General features: G+C 46.3%; 1 protein-coding gene and 1 non-coding gene across 21 annotated transcripts in view; both read right to left on the bottom strand.

Moving 5' to 3' along the window:
* UBAP2L (ubiquitin associated protein 2 like) overlaps window positions 1-21,630 on the bottom strand; it is a 41,066-nt gene that overhangs the window by 1,567 nt on the left and 17,869 nt on the right. For 8 of the 20 annotated variants that reach the window (XM_027613183.2, XM_035722498.1, XM_027613174.2 and 5 more), the window contains 18 exons: window positions 21,169-21,254; window positions 18,689-18,860; window positions 15,215-15,413; window positions 14,336-14,613; window positions 14,001-14,173; window positions 12,875-13,064; window positions 12,100-12,154; window positions 11,522-11,696; window positions 11,123-11,195; window positions 10,006-10,201; window positions 9,838-9,926; window positions 8,590-8,643; window positions 7,690-7,771; window positions 6,775-6,992; window positions 6,191-6,296; window positions 1,526-1,593; window positions 582-779; window positions 122-172 (listed from right to left, as the gene is read on the bottom strand). In XM_027613183.2, the coding sequence (XP_027468984.1) occupies window positions 122-172; window positions 582-779; window positions 1,526-1,593; window positions 6,191-6,296; window positions 6,775-6,992; window positions 7,690-7,771; window positions 8,590-8,643; window positions 9,838-9,926; window positions 10,006-10,201; window positions 11,123-11,195; window positions 11,522-11,696; window positions 12,100-12,154; window positions 12,875-13,064; window positions 14,001-14,173; window positions 14,336-14,613; window positions 15,215-15,413; window positions 18,689-18,860; window positions 21,169-21,254 (2,463 nt within the window). Of the gene's footprint in view, window positions 1-121; window positions 173-581; window positions 780-1,525; window positions 1,594-4,466; window positions 4,867-6,190; window positions 6,297-6,774; window positions 6,993-7,689; window positions 7,772-8,589; window positions 8,644-9,837; window positions 9,927-10,005; window positions 10,202-11,122; window positions 11,196-11,521; window positions 11,697-12,099; window positions 12,155-12,874; window positions 13,065-14,000; window positions 14,174-14,335; window positions 14,614-15,214; window positions 15,414-18,688; window positions 18,861-21,168; window positions 21,255-21,630 lie in introns of those variants that run through there. The other 12 variants (XM_027613184.2, XM_027613175.2, XM_027613179.2 and 9 more) reach the window with 4 other exon arrangements.
* On the bottom strand, window positions 7,841-7,977 carry LOC113933787. Its single transcript, XR_003523493.1, has one exon. It is a non-coding gene; the product is annotated as a small nucleolar RNA SNORA58 (small nucleolar RNA).

Below are 21,630 nucleotides of genomic sequence, written 5' to 3'. Positions count from 1 at the left end.
GTCCGTGTTCGTGTGTCCTGCTCTGGGACTGCGCAGCCTTTTCAGGTTCCCTGAGGCTGTGGAGGTGAACTGGGGGCTGGAAAGGACTGGGTTCAAGCACATCATCATTCAGTTTCATTACCTGCTCCTCCTGCTGGCGCTGGCAACAGAGAATCATCTGCAAATATGGTAGCTGAGGCAGAACCAGGATATATGGAAAATAAAGGGACAAACTTTGACAAGAGAACTCCACCATTAGCAGGGAAAGCTACGATGTCAGGGAAGGGGGGAGGCTGGGAGAGGTCGGAGGGTAGGTGTGACCCAGGTCTGATGGGGCGAGGGCAGCTGTGCTACTGGAGGTGGAGGAGAAAGGTACCAAAGGAGCGGAGCAGAGGAGCTCTGGGCCTGGCCCCTCCTCGGACGTCTCCTCTTGCCGGCGGCTTGTGCTATGTGCGCTTGTGTCTGTGTGTGCTGTGTGCCCATGGCTGGCGCTGGGAGGGGTGGGTGAAGGTGGTGGTGAGGAAAGGGTAAGAAGAGGAAAGGGGGCAGTTTTGAGGGACAGGAAGGAAGAGGAAGGGGAAGCAGAGGGGGAGGGCTGTTACCTGGCCGTCCTGCTGCAGGTGATGGTGGAGGATCTGGGAGTGCGGCTGCTGATGGGGGGTCAGAATGTGCATAAAGGGGGCAGGTGGGTAGGCAGCAGCTGTGGCCGGATTGATGGGCCCCCCACTTCCTAGGGCTGAAGGCAAGTTGAAGGAGGCAGCAGGAGTACCGGAATGAAAACCTTGTTTCTCAAAGGACTGCTATCCAGCGGGATGGAGGAGAGACAGTAAAAGGGGTCAGCAAACCAATCCCTGGAGTTTCTGGGCCCAAGCCCCGCACCCACGGAGAACAGTCCTCATCAGAGGAGGAGCACTGCACCTGGAGCCAGGTGCTTGGGTCTGTCTCCGCTCTGCTCCTGAAGAGCTGTGTGAACCTGAGAGAAGGACTCCCTCCCTGACTCCCGTTTTCTCACACATAACAACACGGGGGTGCTACTGACTTCCAGCGGTCAGGACCACAGGAGAGGGCGGGCTGTGAGCGCTCGGGACTCTACCGTCACCCCCACCCTGCAGCTGGGCCCGTCGGTGGCAAGGTCTCGGCCATGAGGTGCTCCACCATAACTCCTGTAATACTTCATGTATCAAACTTAACAACACCCACTCCTTGTTTTCACAAAGAACCAACGAACCAGTTTCCCTTCATTCCACACTTGTTCCCTTGGAAAGTTGCAAAAGGCTGGCAGTGGGTGAAGAAAGGACAGTAGTACAGTGAGTCCCACACATGTCACAGCGACCTGCCACGCCTCACCTTCCTGTCACACTTCTCTTGCTTTTTCTCAGAGGACGGGATTTACACTTCTTTGAGAAACTGCAATCTAGAGGCCATTCATCTAGGGTGGGTTCCCTGACACTTCTCAGGGTCGTGCTTGCTCACTGAACTTGACACTGCCACGCCACCTCTCTCTCTGTCCGTCTCTTTCCACTTCTCTCCAGAGCTGGGCACCTACCTGGGTTTTGGAGTACACAGAACCCGAGATATCTGGCACGCCCGTGTTACTGGAGGTGACTGATACACCTGGGGGAGGAGGAAACAGACAGGAGGATTAGCTCAGCTAGCTGCTGGCCCCTCTCCCGGCGAAGAGATGGTGTGTGCAGCCTTTCTAGCTATCGCACTGCAAGGGAATGCTGGTCTGCTTTTCCATCTCAGAGGTCAGTCCTGAGAGATGAGAGCTCATGACCCAAATCTCTTGCCCTTTCCAGGTATGTACTGAGTATGTGTGTGAGAAAGCGAGGTGAGTTGCTTTTTGTGGGGCAAGGGGATATAGCGAAACCCCACTAGCATATAGTTTTCAAAATACTTTTGTACCAAAGCCCAAAAGAAATGTATTAAACTTTTAATGTCCGTTTTAAATCAACCCACCCAGACTCCACTCAGTCCTGCTCCTGAAGACAAGTAGTCTGGGCTCTTTCTGTTCACGAAGAGACACTTTTGGGCTCAGGATCCATGCTTTCACAGCATAAGGTAAGAGCTCGAGGAGCAGTCCAGTCCAACCCCAAGAGCACGGTCCATTCTCGGAGTCTCAGCTCCCCTGGCTTCTCCAGTCCTGGCTCTTCTAGGCTAGGTACTTATGACTTAACGAGCTGACACAAAGGTGCATTTCCAGCTAAGTAATATAAGCCTAAACATGGGGAAGGGACAGGGGTTAGGAAGGCAGTGGGGTAGACTATTATCTCCTACGGTCTACGTGGAATACAAAATCTGACGTCCTCATCATTTACAACTTGAGCTTCTCTGTGAGACAGAGGCTCTGATCCATACTCCCAATAACTTGCGTGTTTCCTGGCGAAAAACTCCCTACAACCACCACCACTTCAAGGAAACCAGAGCAGTACCACTCCTCATTTTAATTTCTACTCTCGACACTGAAATACACACACTGTGCCCTCTGTTATGGAGCCATGGGTCAGGGAGACAGGAAAAAGCCATCAGATAAAATAATCTAGCATCTTACTAGAGAAATCTTATGCCAAGATTTGAGGGAAAATAACTCAAATTTAAAGCACACTTTTAAAGATACATTCGATCTCATCACATGAGATAAAATGAAACTTCAGAAAAACTGCATTTCAGCCTGTGTCCTTGGCTCCTTCTCTCCCGCTGTTAGGGGCACTTTGATGGAAGAGTTTTTTTAGAAGCACTGTGCTGAAGTGACCAAATCACAAATTCCTCCCAAACCCAAGAGCAATTCCCCCTTCAAACTCCAGAACCCCAATCCTCCCAATGCCTAGGACAAAGGCAGCCCTCAAAAGTTAAACCCTCCTTGGAGAGCTACTGCAGGATCTTCCTAATACAAGTGGCACCTTAACCTGGAAAGCCCTCCCATAGCACAGAGTCCAGATGGTTCCATGGAGGAGCCAAGAAAAAGAACAGAACTACAGAAACCGAGCATGAGAAAACACTGCCCCATCTCCAAAGCAGCAGCTCTACACTTCATAGGCACTGAAGTAAAAGAAAGGGACGATACAGGGACAAAGGGGGTAGTTTGACCCCCTCCCTCTTCAAACCCCACATGCCCTTATGCACCTCACGGGTAATGGACATAACCTTAAGAACACTTCATTACCGGAAAAGGCTAAGCCACCAAGGAGGTTTGTGTGGAAGGGCTGAGAGTGAGGTGGGACAGAAAGGGTACAAACATTTTTGAGGGAAATCAGAGACAATGACTGATCTTTACTGAAAAGGTTCAAACACTTGCAGACACCCAGGGTTACCCCATGCTGGATGAGAGAACAGCTAACTGGGAAGAATTTAGTTTTAGATTGCCAGCCCCCCTCCCCCCAACCTGGTCTCACTCTTTCCAGAGGCTGGACTAGCTAAAATCTAGCTTCTAGTCCTGAGGCCTTAGTCTGGGTATTGGTTGAAGGGCTGGGGATGGAGGACAAGCGATCACTGGAGCAGCCCTAACAGACGGAGTGCGAGCACTAGACGTAGCGGGTGCTGGCTTCCCCACTTACCCTTCACCAGTTACGAGAAAGCTCCTCAGTCTAGAGTTCTCTTGCTTCCTTTCCTTCCAACAGTCAACGCCCCGTCTGTCCCCCACTCCCAAGCAGTGACAAGCACACTGACCTGATGTGGACAGCATGGAGGACAAACAAGAACCAACAGCTTCCAGCATGGCAGCCCCTGGGGAAGCTGGTCACACTCACAGGAAAAAATTACTCGGGGGCTGGGAACAAGTACAAAGGAAGTGGACTATCTGGGTTTCCAATTAACCAAGGATGGTGTTCTCATCATACAAGTTAACTCTGTAAACCAAGGGGCGATGGTGTACTAGCACTTGGATTGAGTGGGGATAAGAATTTCCATAGTCAGGGAGAAGTGTAAGCAAACCTCTCCCACACAGCCTTAGCTACACCCGCAAGTGCAAAACAACGAATAATCCACAATCCCTGAATCCCTGAGAAGCGTATGGAGGGCCGAAGAATAAGAACACTGTTGCAGGCTAGCAGTTTCCACAGCTGGAGTCAAGAAAGACTTTAACAGATCTCAACTGGCCACCTGGCCTGGGGCCTTGGAAGCCACTTCCCTAAACCAGCTCCGAACGCCACCTCGTCTGCCTTTCACGTGACAGGACCAAGCTGTTTCAGGCCTTTCCCTCTGCTTACGTCAGAGGCAAGGGGAAGACCTAAGTGGAAAAGAGCTGTCATAAGCATGGAGAATCAGGGATTTTCTACAAAATCACTTTCTTTACCAATCAATCAAAGGGCTGGAAACTGAGGCTGCTTCCCCTCTCCCACCTTAACACAATCACCATGACGAGAGGGTAACAGTTCTTAGTTCTTTGGCTGTGCTGGGGTTTGGTTGAAAAGGCCCCCCTCCACCCGTCATCCACGGCACAACATTGGCTCCTAGTGTCCAGACAGACATGCACGGAAAGAACGCCAGAGTTAGCTAAAGAAATACCACAGTTTATTGAAGACTACAAATATTTTGTTACAAGTTGAAACTACATGCCTTCCAGAAATCAAAAGCAACAGCAGGTGTGTGCATTGATGCTTCGGAGGTGCTGCACCGCTGGAACTCGAAATGGGTAAGACAGGGTCAGACACATGGGGGAGAGGGAAATGGGGGAAGGGCAAGTTCAAAGCCCAGAAGGTATCCACCAACTCATTTCCCCAAGCCACGCAGGCCATGGCCTCAGCTCAGCAGGCTCTCCTCAGTGGTCTGGTTTCTGAAACAAGACTTCAGTGCAAATTTATACACACACACAAAACACAGCCCCCAGCCTTGGGCCAAATTAGCTCTCTGCCGTCCAGAAATGCTTGTAAGGGGGTGGATATTTTCTTCCTAAAAGGAATCAAATACATAAAAATAAATGAATTTAGAGGTTGATGAGGAATGGGATGACAAGAGCCCTCTGTGGGGTTGGGAACTGGGGGTGCTCAAAAGACTGTTATAGCAGGTTTCTGAAATCTTAAGGGGAATAAGAAACTAGGATTTCCAGAATAACGTATGCCATTCTTTTATATTATCACCTACCTCTTAAAATTCTTTAATCTGGTCCAGCTAAAACTTAAATCTAATCAGAATGGGGCCACTCCAAGTCAGGAAGCTTACAATCCTCCCCTCCAAGGATTAGGGTGCACCTTGCTCAGTAAGAGGGGCAACTACAAGGAGTGGGGTGTCTCAGGATTTCTCCAGGTCAAATCCAGACTCACTCCAAGCTGCTCCAACACAGTTCAAAGCTCTGCCTATTTGTTAGTTCTCAGACCTATTGCCCTCTGTGCTCGGCTCAGCTTCCCAATTATTGAAAACCTTGGGCAACCGACCCACCTGGAATCCACACAGGGGTGAAGAACACAGATGCAGCTCCATCCAAATCACCATGAAAGCATAAGTGAGCTTGGAATTCTGAAAAACCCTCAACCCTAACTCTCTGCAACTGCAACAACCTCCTCCCCATATTTGTCTATTAAGGCACTGAAAAAAGGAGATGAAACTCTTCCAAAAGTAGAGTGCAGATGTTGTCAGGTATGGGAGCCAGGGCTAGACTAGGTTATCTTTTAAGTCAATGCCCATTCAGAGGATTCCTACGTTTCCCTCCTGCCATCAGATATGCAAACAGACTTTGCCAAGAGTCCAGCCATACAAAGGAGGGATCCTAAGGTCTCACTCTCCCTCTCTCGCGTACTCATACCCCATGCCTCTCTCTCCACACCCTAGGTTTCCCAGCTAGGGGACAAAAAGGGGCTGCATGAGAAAGGAAGTGTAAGGCAAACCCACCCAACTCTGCTATTCAGTAAGCACCTCACCGCCTGTGCTGCCGGTACCGGACATTCTAGTACTGGCCTCCACTGAGTCTCCGTAACATCTTGGGGCCCCTTGCCCTGTTTCCCACCCAAAGTTTAGGCCAGCCAACACATTCTAACAGCCAACACGTGCCCCAGGGCATTCCCATCATGAGTGCTGGACTCATGTTCTTACATCAAGCACTTCTGCTGGTGCTGCTCAGATAAACACCCACATCAGTCACACATGAAAAATCCTACATGGAGCTGCTAGCGGCACACCTCACCAGCCCTGTTTTCTCAAGCACCATGTTTTCCTCCCTGAAACTCATTCAGTCCCACCCTGTAGAAACCACGGACAGCCAGGGTCAAGGTGAGCTTACCAGTGTTGTACCCGTGAGACCCATATCCACTTGGCTGTTGGAAAGGGGTGGCCGATGCATTCACACTGACATTCACACCATGCTGCTTGGAAGAGGTAGGAGCCACCTGAAGACAAAAGGGCTAGAAGTGAGGTGACACGGTAGCAGAGGACCATTCCCCCTACCTACTCCAGGGGTTGGGTGTTCAGATGGCTACCATCCTGGGACAGGCAGACCAGTCCGCTTAGTGAAATGGGCTCTCTACAGAGCTTCATAAAATCCCCCAGTGAAATCAAGAAATGGTAGTTCAAAGGAAGGGAAAGAGGGAGGTGGCCATCAAGGAATGAAGGACAGGCTAGGGCACACAGCTATATGGGATCACATCCCCTATCCCCTCTTTAGATAATTCTAAGAACAGGTAACCTTTATCGCAACACCACCAATTCCAGCACCCCTCCTTCTGCCAGGCCAGAAATAGGCCAGAGGTGGAACTGTTTCTCCTCATCCATTATTAAAAAGTCATCTAGCCTTGAAGGCAACTAGGATAGTGTCTGGGGGCTGGGATTCTTCACCACCACAAGGAAAGACCAAGCCCAGGTACTCACAGGGAACACAGCAGGCCCATACTGGAAGGTGCTGGGGAGGCCCGGAACCCCTGTGTAGTATGGCAGGCTGGTATAACTGTAGCCAGGAGGCAGCGCCGGGTTCAGGAATGTCTGCTGCGTGGTGTGGTGAGTCTGAGTCTGGTTCTGTTGGGGTTGGGCCAAGGTTGTGGCCGGGGCCGGGGAGGAGGCATCCCCACGGCCAAACTTTGTGAGGTCACCTATGACAGGAGAGGCTAAATGTATCAGCTGCTTCTTTCACCCGCAACTCCAGAAGACCCTGATCCAAGACTGTTAGAGTTCGATTCTTTGAATTACGTTTCTTTGTGGCAACATTTAGCATTGCTGAGCACAGTGCTAAGTCAAGCCAAACATCGGATGCTTGTACAATTCTGTGGGAGACAGGCCCCCAAAACAAAGCTCCTGTATGATTTCTCTGCCCACTCCTATCCTTCTGGCCCTCCCCTGCTTCCCCTCCACGAGGAAAACTCCATGCTGAACTCAAAACACATTAGCAGCTCAGGAAAAAAGCTAGGTCAAAGAAGACGACAGGTCAGGCATAAAAAGAAGGATCATGGCCTAGCAAGGTACTAAGACTGCCACTGTGAGCAGGGAACAGGAGTGGAGAGGAGCAGAGGAAGGCCAGTTCAAGCACTGTACTTCCTGGCAAACACTGCAGAATGACGGGGAAAACTAAGTCAAGATGTCACCTGGAAACACAGGGAGGCAGCAAAGTGGAATGAGAAGGGAACCATCTTCTGCAGCACTGCAGACCTACCCACCCTGATTCATCACATCCATTCTATACCTTCTGCCAAAGGTCTTAAAGTAAGAACTGGGTCCCTTCTTGCTATTAATCAGGTTTCTTCCACCAATCCCAACACACTCTCCCTTCATTCGGCTCCATCCCAGCCGTACCAGAGTAAGGGTTGCTGGCCAGGCTACCATCCCTCCCAGTCAGCGGAGTGGTGGGTGTGGGAAATGGGATGCTGTAGTAATCCTAGAAGAGAGAAATCAGACAGCAGACACTCAATGCCACTCACTCCCCAGCAGAAGTAACAGCAAAGCACAATGTTGGGAGTGCTGCGATTTATCCAGCCACTGATTCAGCCGGCTGGGGCTGGCACGAACTCCAAGTTGCTCTCGCATACACTGTCCCCCTTGCCTGGACACAAGCACAGTCAGACAAGGTCTACGGGTATGCCCACCAGGAAATACATCAAGGCCATCAGAACCAATGACATTCTCAAACCTTTAGTATACCCCTAACAGTTTACTGCTACTGAAAAACAGATTGCCTTGGGGCGCTTGGGTGGCTCAGTTGGTTAAGCGTCTGCCTTCGGCTCAGGTCATGATACCAGGGTCCTGGGATCGAGCCCCGCATCGGGCTCCCTACTCGGCCAGAAGCCTGCTTCTCCCTCCCCCACTCCCCTTGCTTGTGTTCCCCCTCATGCTGTCTCTATCTCTGTCAATTAAATAAATAAAATCTTTAAAAGAAAAATAGATTGCCTTTCTGTAATTCAAAGCACCTGACACATATGGAAAAAGCACCCAGAGAGCTCCAAAATACTCTGAGCTATAGATTAGGTTAAAATTTATTTCAAAGAACTCAACAACCAATTAAAAAAAACAAGTTACCTTCAGTTAAAACCACTTCCCAAGTCCCTATGTTCTAAGAGATCTTGAGAATCAGTTTTTGTGGAGGTACAGGCTGGGGAAGAGCTAAGCCTGTGACTTATCAACTGAACACCTGAAATAATCCCTCAACAGTAGGGTGAAGATCACTTTCTTTTCCTACGCTCTACACCACATACTCACCAAGGGAAATCTTGTCTGAAGCATCTGTAAGTCATCATAACCATATACTTGTGGCTGGAAGATACAAACATGTAACAATATTAATAGATACTGGTTACCATCGGAGCAGACCAAGGTACTAAGAAACATGGTAAGTCATTCTTAGGAAGAACTGGACATATATTACTTGTATCAGGTTCCTTGAAGAGGAAAGAAGTGAAGTACAAAGAGATTAAGTGATGCCTGAAAAGTCTTAAAGCTTTCCTTGAACTACATACCACCCTGATTCAACTAGGCTGCATCCGTCCGCTCCAATAACAGCAGGACAGACAGGAGCCACGTACGAACAGCCTGCTTTACTCTCTGTTCTATCAGTCTTTGTCACACCCTTCAAAAACATGGCTTAAGATTTATCTCAGAAAGGATTCACATTTTACTCTTGTTTTCTCTAATGTATGAGTACTAAGGTGGTATGTTTATTGTTAAAAAATGCGTAGGGGCACCTGGGTGGCGCAGTCAGTTACGCATCCATCCGACTCAGTTTTGGGTTGGGCCATGATCTCAGGGTTGTGAGATTGAGCCCCATGTTGGGGTCCGTGCTCAGCGCTGAATCTGCTTAAGATTCTCTCTCTCTCTCTACCCCTCCCGCTCATGCTGTCTCTCAAATAAGTAAAATCTTAAAAAAAAAAATTAAAAACATTACTGGATGTTTCCTTTGTATGATATTCACCTAGACACTCTATCTGAGGAGCAAGAACACGTATCTTTTTAAACATTTCAAAATAAATACCCTTCACCTTAACAGACACCGAATCTAGGAATTTGATAGAAGAAACACCAGGACAAAAAGCTACCAATGTCCATCGCCCACTCTCAGATAGTCCCATATCGGGTCAGGGAACTCTGCTCTGACTGGTCAGAGCCAGCAAAGACCCTCCAAGACAGGGAATCAATCCAACCAGAGAAAATAATTCTCTGAGAAACTGAAAGGGATTCCAGGTGTGGACACTCTGGCCTTTAGCTTCAGAGCCCAGAATTTGTGTTTCACGCAGAGAAAATACACAGTAGAAGAAATGGCCTCTGTTTAGTCCTCCCCCTCTAGAAACGATTAGTTCTTCCCAAAGTCAAAGATTAAAAACCTGTTTGCTTACATATGACAGCCACTCATTTATTCAGTATTTTAATTACAGTCTTCCACCTGAAGCCAGACCTGTAAAGAGTAGCCACCTCATCTTCATCATTTGGAGAAGGCACTTCGATCTCACTTACCGGGTAGGCGTGTAACAGCCCTGGAGCCATAATGTACGGATTAGGCAACAATGGCGGGACCCCAGGAGGGAGGTTGGGAGGAGCTTTTCCTAAAAAGAGAAATCACTTTTACCCTGTCACACAATTACTTCTCTCCTCTGTCCCAGAAGAATGCCAGCCACCTTCTACCTGAAGTTGTAGCAACTGAGCTCCGAGTCGAGGCTGTGACGGTGGAGTTACTGCTGAGGCTGAGGCCCAAGCTGCTGCCGCTGTTGAGACTGGAGGAGACACTGACCACTGGAGGAGGCGCAGAAACCGTGCTGGACGCGGTAGAGAAAGTGCTGGAGGAAGAATGGAGGTTCGCCTCACTGTCCACGCTTGTGTGCTTAAAAAAGGGGGAACAGTGGAAGACAGGAGGAAAGAGTGATTAGCAAAACAGGTCAGGAGAAAGGCACACTCCCTTCTGCTGGTGAGAGCACTTCAGCCGCCCAATTAAAAAAAGGCTGTGGCAGAGTTCTGGTTGCCCTCTGCCAAAGGGGTCAGAAGAAATTACTAATTATCCTCCAGCTACACATCTTCCAAGACTCGTCAGGCAGGGATGGTTAACAACAGACTCCCTGCACATCATCCCCTGTCAGAGAGGCACAGAGCAAGCGGGGACAAACACCCCAAAAACCAATGCTGCCTAGCCAATGAACGACTTAAGTGAAGGAAATACACCCTAGTCTTCTCTCCCACAATCTCCTTCACTAGTTCAGCAAGTTCTGATGAATTTGGACCTCAAACAGTGTATCTGAGGAAAAAGAGACTTCTAAGGAAGCCTTAGCACTCATTATCTTCCCCTGGTTTCTGGCAAACCAGACACCTTTGCCCAGAACGGGTCTTCCCTACCATCTCAGCCTAATTCCACAAATGGTTGTTCTAAATCACAAGAGTGAAATCAACGATTAGATCAACAGTTTTCATCTAGCCTCCACTTTCATAGGATGCCCAGACTCACACTGATGATTTTCAGCACCTATGATCAGCATATCCCAGGCCAAGGAATAAGAACAGCCACCCCAGTGAGAAAGGGACGCTCTTACAGCATTTATCAGAACATACAAAGCCCCACCCACTTCAATGTGAGAAGAAAAAAAAGTCACACAAAGGCTCAGGAGTCACATCCTGGGTTTGGGGACCTGGCCTACAGCTCTGTAGTATTTCTGGATTCTCCTGCCTTAGCCACCTCTTGAAGAGACTTCCAAGAATCCCTTTCTTGAGAAATGTAAGAAAACCACACTTCCTCTCTTGCAGCATCACTTACCAAAAGAGTGGATGTCGAGGTGCGCCCAGAAGATGTGGATGACGAAAGGGTATTTTGCTGCGTGGATAACGTGCTGCAAAGAAGAGGGTGCCATCGGCCACAGAGCTACGATTATGTGACCTGGGGCTTCCGTCAAGAACACGGACGAGGAGATGAGGTGGAACAAGGGACCCAAGGAGACCTGAGATCACGGGGAGCACAGTGGCCAGCCGAGGGCAGGGAGCAGGCACAGCGAGAGTGCTGCTGAGAAGGGAGGGCCTCCTCTGCTTCTACTTCCCGTAGCTTTCAGGTCATCCACCTCACTAATGTGGCCCCTGCCAGGCAGCAGGGACAGGATGGAGACAGAGAGCTCTGTTACTGCTCCTCCCAACCCCAACGTTAAGCCACGACCCAAATCACCTGCTGTGTTGTGTGGTGGTAGCATTTGGATTCTCCTCACTGTGGCTCAAACCACCCAAGGAGGATGAGTGTTGACTGGCTGTTGTCAGTAAGGAAGCTGCAGACACCGTTTCGCTGAGAGGGGGGATGCCAGAGGTGGAAGGTGAGTCAGATTTCACTGCAGCGCCTGTAGCACCTGGAAGAATAAATAATTCTCCTCATCAGAGGAAAGGGAGTGTCTAAGAGACAGAAATGAATCCCAGTCATGGGAGTCCCCAAGCCAAGAGTGCTGAGTCATTTAATAATGGACCATGTGTGTTTAGGTAGCCCCTCTCTCCCTCCCTCCCTCTCTTTTAAATTCCAAGCATTTCAGAGCACTGATCTCATTTATCCAACGAAAGGAACCAAGGGTATTATCCTGTTCTAAAACAGAGAAACTGAAAACTTAGGTTTGTTTGATACTAAATAGCAAGGCAGAACCAAATGAAGACTATAACCAGAAGAGCCAGGACTCTTCTCACTATAATCTAAGAAAAGCAAAAAATACTGAGAGGGGGTAAAAAACACAACATAGAGGAAAAGGCCTGGAGAGCACTCACCTTCAACAGATTGCGTGGTCTGTAACTGCGTGGCCTGCACAGAGCTGAAGCCATTCTGGTACAAGAAAAGAGAGGAGTAAGAAACACAAAATTAAGTGAATTGGTCAAGTTAGCACTGACTCAGCTTAATTTCCATCAACAAATCTTTCAGAGAATTCTGCAAGCTAACCAAAGGATTGACATAACGCAGACTACCCAAACAAAACGACAAGAACTTAAAATGGAAATGATAACAAGGTACACCAATCCTGTGTGACCAACAGCAGCAGAAGGCAACCCCCAAACTGTTCAAGACACCCCAAACCCAGAACAGACACAGGAAAGGCCTAAGTCTAGGGCCCCAGGGGAGGACGGGGAAGTCCGACAGTTCAGCCAAACCAGCCACTGTGCTGGCTGCAACTGACCGTCACTCCACAGCACTTCTGGGACATGGCTGTCCCCTCACCGGGCCGAGACACAGCAAGGTGTCTGTTGATACACACCCGGAAGTCTAGCACTCAGATCTTCCCAGAAAAGTAAACAATTATTTGACATTGATTCTACTACAAAGAATGAACCTTTACTGCAAAGAGAAAGGTTTTCTGGCTCTGAATCTCCAGGCTTGCCGAAAAGAACTTTCTAATTTCACCAACCACAGATATGTGCTTTTTCCAGCTTCTCAATCAGCACTTCTGAGGTATCCCAGCACCATTTGTCATGAAGTAAAACACTAACACTGAAGAGACTCTGCCCAATATTGTCCTAACCAGCACCCAGGGACTCGTAAAGCCACTACCTTTGCCTGAGTCAGGTCCTTTTGGGGTGATGAGGAGATGGAGCTGGGGTACCGTCGAGTCTGTGTGGACCTCTGTTCATACAGAGGACCCTGAGCATTATTTTGGGAGGTATAGGTTGTCGACTGAATTGGACCGCTCTGATAACCGGACTCCTGACTCTGGTTAGATGAAATTGTGGATGAAGATTCACTGTGGGGAATGCAGAAGGAAAATCTCAGAGAAACAAAGCAGAACAGATCCACTAATACTAAGGAAATGGTGGAGATCTTCTACTACAGTAATTCGATTACAATCAAAAAGAAAACTTCCAGCAACAAATAAAAAACAATTTTCTCCTGACAACAATAGGTATTTCCACATCCTGTAGAGCCAGGGGTCTAAACTAAAACAGCTACCCTACATTCTGCTGTTTTAAGAAAAAGAGGCAAAAGCAGAAAGGATAAACCACTCCTGATCCCTCTGATACATCTTACCATGAACCCTAAGCACAAGGAAAGTCATCTTTTGCTCATATTCGTTAGGAATTCTGAGCTCCTGGCTCTCTCAGAAACCCTATTAGATATAAGGTTACTGATAAAACTCTCCTGAAAACTTTTAAAATATTCACATGCATTAATGGCAATTATGATTCAACAGATTAGGCTAGTGCCTAACATTTATATTTTTAATTTTGAACGACTGAGGAAAATAGCCTAGTCCCAGAAATTCCTCCAGGACTTTCTATTGCTTATGCTGGCCCTCCCAGATAGTTATCAGAGGAGGTAGAAAAGGTTGTTTAACTTGTGTGATATATCAATGCTACATCTTTTCTAGGAGACCAGAGTTATACCCTTCATAGGCATAAGGCCCACACCAAAGGACCAAATGTGTCAGAGGCATTGTTAGCCAGATGCCAAAGTCCTCTCACTCTAAAAGTACCCAAGAGGCATATCTCCACCTGTTTAGAATTACAGATAATCCTAGTTTAACAGTATTTTGAAATGCTTAAGAAAATGCTACAATCGGGTACTTTTCCTTCATTCAGTCAGAGGCTCAGCCTCTTCGGAATTATAGAAATCAGCAAGAGACTCAGAAAAAGTAGTAAAAGCCCAATAAAAAAAGTCTTATGATTGAGGTCTCCTCTACCTGGCCGTGCTGGTATAGAGGCTACTTGGAGCCTGGCTTGAAGAGGCGCTCGTGGTGGGGGTGGACTCATAATCAGAAAGGACGGGCTCTGACCCAAACTGCAATGCCCCAAACTGCAGGTTTAGCCCTGAGATATCTGCTGAGCCAGGCATCTCCACAGCCAGAGCAGGAATCTGTAAAGAGAAGGTAACAGTTTTATTACAACCTTACTGTAAGACTAACAACAACAACAAAACCCTCTGCTTCAAATTTGCAGACTATCCCCCTACAATCTCAATTCCCAAATCCCACACCCCTTTTGCCCTAAGACGACACCCATCTCAAAGTTCAGGTACCTTTGAAGTCAAGGAGGCCTTTTTCTTCTGTTGTTTCAATTTTTGCTGAGCCGGCTGAGGGCTAGAGGACTGGTTGTCTGAAGACCCGGGAGACATCTGTGGGGCCGAGGTGGATTTGCTTGGCAGAGGAGAAGAGGGGGGTGGAGGTGCGGCTGTGGAGGTAACCACTGCAGGTGGCTTCTCCTGAAGGAACACCTCCATCATGGTTGATGATGGGGTGAATGCCTGGCGTTTAGTAAAGGGGCTGTGTACTGCTGAATCATTTGGGTTCTTCAAATCTGCATGAAAAAACCCAATATGTATGAGACCAAAGATGCTGATAAACCTCAATAAAATGCTATTTTCCTACTCTAGAGCCACAAAACAAGGCCCTCAAGATTCAGTACCTCATATAAAAAGGCTTTTAGGGCTTACAATCATTTCTAAAAGTGGTGATCACTGAATCATACCTGTTCTAAGTACAGCCTAATCAAGTCAGCACTATTACCCTGCCTGGGTAAGACAGGAATCTAGGAACTGTCCATATTTAAAGTGTAGGATCCTAAAATGGCCAAGTCCGTGAAACTTCTCAAAGGCAACGTGTTGTTCTCAAACACTAAAAACCAATCTAGGGAGAATCCAAAAACACCCAGGTCAATTGAAGACTGCAACTATAAATGTGTCTAATTCTGATAAAGAGATACTGAGCCTCAACTTTTCACTATTCCCTAGCTTTCTGAACTCAGCCCATCTGACTAGGGGAAAATCAGTATGGGATACTAGCCAGCTGGCTGCCCTTCTCCTGACTTCAAGACATATTCTCCACCCTCAATTCCTGCCAGCTTCTGGCATTAATGCTCCAATGCTTATAGAATTCAAGTCACTTTCCATCCTTCTCACCGTACTGCACCAGCGATGGGGATTGTGAGGCGGAGCCCATGTCCCAAGAAGAGGTGGTGGTGGTTCCAGACTGAGAATGCTGTGCCGCCAACTGGGCCAGGGCCTGAGCAGTCTTGAACTGCTCCAAGAACTGTGAGCCTGTGGTGCTGCCACCTTTGGCTTCGCCGACATCACCAAATCCTTTCCCTAACATGCTCACCTGTAGATCAACACAGAGATGAGAGAAATCTACAGCAAGCAAATGTGTTCACTACTCAGAAAGACACTTGTCTACAGTGAGAGCCAGTAGAGATCAGACAAGTAAAGAAAGTCACCAGACTGAGTACACAGTCTAGTCCTTTAGAGCACAATCTCTGGAGTCAGACTGCCTAGGTTCAAATCCTGGCTACATAATCACAGAAAACTTATTTGTAATTTCTCTGGACCTCATTTTCCTCACCTGAAAATAGAAATGAAAATAGTACTGCATAAAACTGTAGGAGGATTAAACAAATACTGTACATAAAAAAGAATTTAATATGTGCATGGCACATAATAAGCACTCAAAACAATGAGAACCATTAAAATTTATACCATCACTTCCTCCTCAGGGATAAAGATCTAATGACTAGAGAGAATTTTTTCCCTTTTAAGTTTTAAATCAACCAGTACGTGATTATTAAATTAATATGAAGATTAATATAAAATTTCACTTTAGCCATTAATGTCCTTGCCCCTTCCACTAAGTAGCTGAAAAGTAACAAGAACTAACTGGAGCTTCACCTCAATGCTGCTCTTAACTAGCACAGGAGCCAAAGAAGAGAAGCTAAGGGCCTATCAAAACTTCTGCACTGGACAATCAAATAACGAGTCAACATGATTTGTTTTGTCTGGATGTATCCAAGTTCTATACAGTAACCATAAATAACAAAGCAAAATTTACTCTTAATGCTTTTGGGAGATTTGCCCCATTCCCTATTGCCAGGAAAGAAGACCAGTCTTGTCCAGAAGATGAACTATGAGGCCTTGACTACTTCAAAACACCTTCAAGGAGATTTAAAATCTAGTTTTCCTGGGCACCTGGGTGGCTCAGTTAGTTAAGTGACTGCCTTCGGCTCAGGTCATGATCCTGGAGTCCCGGGATCGAGTCCCACATCGGGCTCCCTGCTCGGCGGGGAGTCTGCTTCTCCCTCTGACCCTCTTCCCTCTCGTGCTCTCTGTCTCTCATTCTCCCTCTCTCAAATAAATAAAATCTTAAAAAAAAAAAAGAGACTGTACCTTTAAAAAAATAAATAAAATAAAATCTAGTTTTCCTTAGGTTCTTACCCAACCATACCATCCTCCCTCATCAACACTGAGCAGTGTTTCATTTTGTTTTTAAAGATTTATTTATTTGAGAGAGAACGCACGAGCTGGGGGGGGGGGGGGGGGAGGGTGCATGGTGCAGAGGGAGAGAATCCCAAGCAGACTCCCTACTGAGCACAGAACCCAATGCAGGGCTCAATCTCTCGACCCCGAGATCACAACCTCAGCCAAAACCAAGAGGGACACTTAACTGGGCCACCCAGGCACCTCTAAACAGTGTTTTCTTATACAAAACCAATCTGTCCAACCCAAGGTAAGACATTTTTCCCACGTCAGTCTATATCACAAGACTACACAAACAAAAACAAAACACCAGAAGTCGAGTTAAAAGTATGAGATTGCGGAAAAGAGATGATCTAACATAGCAATGATTACCAGATAGTCTGCAAGTGCAAAGCTTTACATTAAAGGCACACCATGTTGGATAATGTCCACATATTATACATGATGATGGGAACTTCCTATATTATTTACATCTATTAAATTTTAAGGGAAATTAATCCTCTAACATTTACTCTTAATGGGAAAAAAATTAAATAGCATTCTGGATTAATACAGTTAATGGGAAGAACACAATGGTATTTTCATTTAGCTTAACATCATGTGACACATTAAACAGAATAAGATAAATGAAATATGCTGAAAATTTGATACCAGAGTTTGAATTTGGTTGTAAATCTTTACAATCCAGACATTAAAAAGGCAATTAAAAGAGATACAGAGCACTTCACCGCATTTTCCCGCCATATATCTCAGGGGTTGGCAGTTATTTCCTTAACTTTATGACCCCTTCTTACGACTTTTGTCTCATTCTCTTTACTTTTTTTTAGTTTTTTTTTTTTTTTTTTTGAGAGAAAGAGAAAAGAGAGAGGGCATGTGTGCACATGCGCGCACACAAGCAGGCACAAACAGGCTGCCCGCTGAGCAGGGAGCCCCACTCAGGACTCGATCCCAGGACATCACGACCTGAGCCAAAGGCAGACGCTTAGCCAACTGAGCCACCCAGGCGCCCTTCATTCTCTCTCTTTTAATCCCGACACCCTGCTCCCTGTCCCTTCTTCCCCACCTTTCCTCACCTGTCACCTCTCATATATGGCAGAACATCAATCACCAAATTACTACTGACACGCACAGAAAAATTTTTAGACAATAGTTAAAAAACTGACAGTTCTGATTAGAAACTAACTCAGCAGTTTTCTATGTAAAATAATTACTATAATCCTACTACTGGAAAAATAAAATTATATGCACACACAAGGTCTCTTACCTCTCACAACTATAGTATCCCTCCACCAAAAAATAAACAAACAGACAGGAAGAGAAAAGCAAAAAGAAAAAAAGAAAAGTAGTTCTTCTTAGGATTTGCTGGCTATAAAAAAAAATTGGTCCCCCCGTGATCTCCTTATTTGCTGCAAATAAAGTTTCCTTTGTGTGACAACTCAAATAATAATAAAAAATATTGGTTCATCATTTTCATTTAGTTTAAATTTCTTTGCTATAGTTAATGACCTTAAATTTTTAAATTTAATCAGTAAGTCACATGCCGTAAGTACTCCAGGGGTTACTAAACAATACCACTGGCGCTCCCACATTTGTATAGCCCTTAATCACGACCTTATTTCATCCTTCTACAGCTCAGTAAGGCAGGCAAAGCAAGTACTCTTATCCCTGCTTACAGAGAACAGGAGTAACAGTAAGTAGAAACTTTCATGAAAACTTCAGGTTTTTGGAAGGCTAATCCAGAAATGTCTGATTTAAACAAATGTATATGGCCATTCTGTTCTATCAAGAAACAGGGAAGTGCTACAACCTCCCATCGAAGTTCAATTAGGATTAAAAAAGGATTAAAATTTGAGGTCATTTTTTTTTTCTCTTTAAGAGCAAATAACGTTCAGCACAGTGACTATTCAGTAAGTGCTGTGCACTCATTTTAGAAGAAGATTCAGTGTGTCCAAAAGGAAGTCCTCCTCTGGCAGCACCCCTACTACCCAAACCTATGTCTCTACACCCAAGGTTGCTTAGGGGATGCTCTACCCTGCCCCAAATCACTGTCACCAGAAGACAGTACTGCATGTATGTGCTGGGGTTGACAGGAAAGTGTGGTTAGAAGACACCATGATTCCTACTTACCATACTGTGATGAGAAAATGTGTTTCCGGAAGCAGGCTGTGTTATGGCACTCTGCTTTGAATTACTGAACACCAGAGGCTGGGCAAGAGAAGGAGCCTGAGATGGATCCAGATTAGATGAATCATTCTCCACTGAAGACGGTGTCTTCCCCAACAAAACAGCAAGGTCAATTCTAGTGGGGAGATGCAACATCTTGATGAATAGTGACAGAACATTCTAGCATTCCCCAACTCCCAACTCAAATTATGGTTACAGCAAAATGAAGTCACTCATCCATAACACAAAGACCTGAAATGCTTAATTTACCAAAATAATTGACATATAAGAGCCACTATAGGATCTAGCTGTGTTCCAATAGCGTTGTCAACCATAATAATGTTAAACATTTCAATTTAGTGAAATCAATTTAAGAGAATAGCATATGTTAGTTTTAATAGAGCAGCTTGATATTTGGGCCAAAATTACAATTTTTTAGCCAATATTTTAATACCGAATACCTGTCATTACCAATACCTAATACGTAAAAACATATACTAGAACACTGGCATCTTCTTCAAGTGTCTTTGGAATTTCCCCTCCAATTTTTAAATTTTTTTTAAAGATTTTATTCATTCATTTGAGACACAGAGATACAGAGAGAGAGAGAGAAAGCATGAGCAGGGAGAGAGGCAGAGAGAGAGGGAGAAGCAGGCTCCTCGCTGAGCCAGGAGCCCGATGTGGGGCTTGATCCCAGGACCCTGGGATCATGACCTGAGTCGAAGGCAGATGCTTAACCATCTGAGCCACCCAGGTGCCCCTCCCCTCCAATTTTTATAAAATTTCCAAAGTTACCTGTGGTATAAATAAGTTTGGCTTGCCTCCAGTTCTTGGCACAGAGCTCCTAAAACACTTAAAATTTCCTGAATGTCTTTTGTTATTCGTAATAAGCCCCTTTATTTTTATTTTTATGAGAGAGAACCCTTTTTACAATTTTATTTATTTGAGAGAGAGAGAACGAGTGGTGGAGAGGGGAGAGGGAGAGAGAGAAGCAGACTCCCTGCTCAGCAGGGAGCCTGATGCGGGGCTCAATCCCAGGACCCAGAGATCATGACCCGGGCCAAAGGCAGATGCTTAACCGACTGAGCCACCCAGGCGCCCCGAGAGAGAGAATCTTAAGCAGACTCCATGGCCAGCATGGAGCCCTCCATGGGGCTCCATCTCATGACCCTGAGATCACGACCTAAGCCGAAATCGAGGGGACACTTAACCGAATGAGCCACCCAGCTGCCCCATAACGAGCTTCTTTCAACCAAAGTTTATGATAATGAGGTTATTCAGGGTGGGAGCCCCCCCCCCCCCCGGCCCCACATAGCTTCAGGAAGGGAGCTGCCACCAGAAACACCAGGAAGGGGTTTAAAGATTTAGAACTTTCAGCCCCAGCACACTCTACCCACTCTTAGGGTTGAAAGGGAGCTGGGGACTGCCTTTCATAGCCAATGGCTTAATCAATCAGGCTTATTAAAGTAATGAAATTTAGGGGCTTTGTGCCTGACCCCACGCCCCACCGTATGCAACTTGTCCATTTGGCTGTGTTCCTGAGTGCTGGTTACAACAAACCAGTGATGGCAAGGTACCTCTTCCCTGAGTTCTGCGAGTCATGTTAGTGGATTACTGAACCTAAGAAGGAGGCTGTGAGAATCCCCAAATTTGTAGTCAGCCAGGCAGAAGTGTGTGGATAGCCTGGGCCCCCATTTGCAGCTGACCTCTGAAGCAAGGGCTGTCTGGTGGGATAAAGGCATCAACTAGGGTCTGTGCTAACACTGGATAGTGTCAGAATTGAATTACTGAACACCTAGTTGGGTGTCAAAGAACTGAAGAACTGGTGTCAGAAAAACAATACGCATCAGCTCTGGGGGTGATGGACCTAACATCCTATTTCTAGTGCAATTCAGGACCTCTGAGTCAACAGCTATCATACCCAGGTCTAGAAATAATCCAAGGGGATTTCCGGAGATAAAAGTATTCCTGGTAAGTGTTTCTCCCTCTACTGACCCAATAACTAGGGTTCAAGTTCGTAAAAGTTCATTAGCCAGATCCTGCAGTAAAAATGATCACTTTACTCAGTAGGCTGACTGGACAAAAATCTTAATTATAAAGCAAGAAAAGAAGCTACTGAACAGTCCTGCAAACTCAAATAAGTGAAAACACTTCCATGTTTAACTTTACCTTAATACAAATTATATTGTGCTAAGTTTTAAGTGGACCTACGTAATTCAAGAAGCTATTTTGGAGAGAATCATCTTTAAAATTGCAATATATGGAGTTCCGCTCAATAGATCAACTCCTATAGACCTATCAATCGCCTAAAGAGGAACCTAGTATGCTCTGGTTACCATTACTACCACCACCATAGGAGCTTGTAAAGGCCCAGTGCCACTCTCCTTACAGCTCTCTCATCAGGCCCCTCTGGGAGAAGATGCTGAACTTTACCACACACTTGCCTCTGACCAGCAGTGATTGTCACATTCTCCGCAGGCAGAGGCACTGAAGACACATTAGAGGCAGTGAAGATCTTGGTCTCAGACAGCTGGAAAACAGAGGGATTAGTCACTCCTGGTGTTAGGTGGGCTACAGTCAGAAACCTGGCATAGGTAAGGGGAATTTAACACCAAGGAAAAGGGAAAACCCTCAGAAAAGAAAACCACCTACCCAAAGGAACTCTACATGGACTGACCTCCATGCCCCTTCTAAACAGGCTCAATGATTTTATCAAAAGAGAGGGTAAAATCAAGAAACCCGGTAAAGTATAGTGGAGTCACATGATATGCACGCCAAACTTCCAAGAAGCTAAATACACATGCTACACAGAAAAAGAAAACCTTTTTATACCTTCCCATCAGATTTCCCAACTCCCACCTCGACCCAAACCAAACTTTATCTTCCACTGCTCCTCTCAAAGAAAG

This window comes from Zalophus californianus, chromosome 10 (genome assembly GCF_009762305.2).
Source record: "Zalophus californianus isolate mZalCal1 chromosome 10, mZalCal1.pri.v2, whole genome shotgun sequence".
NCBI lineage: Eukaryota > Metazoa > Chordata > Mammalia > Carnivora > Otariidae > Zalophus > Zalophus californianus.
This window is presented reverse-complemented; position numbering and strand designations above follow the sequence as displayed.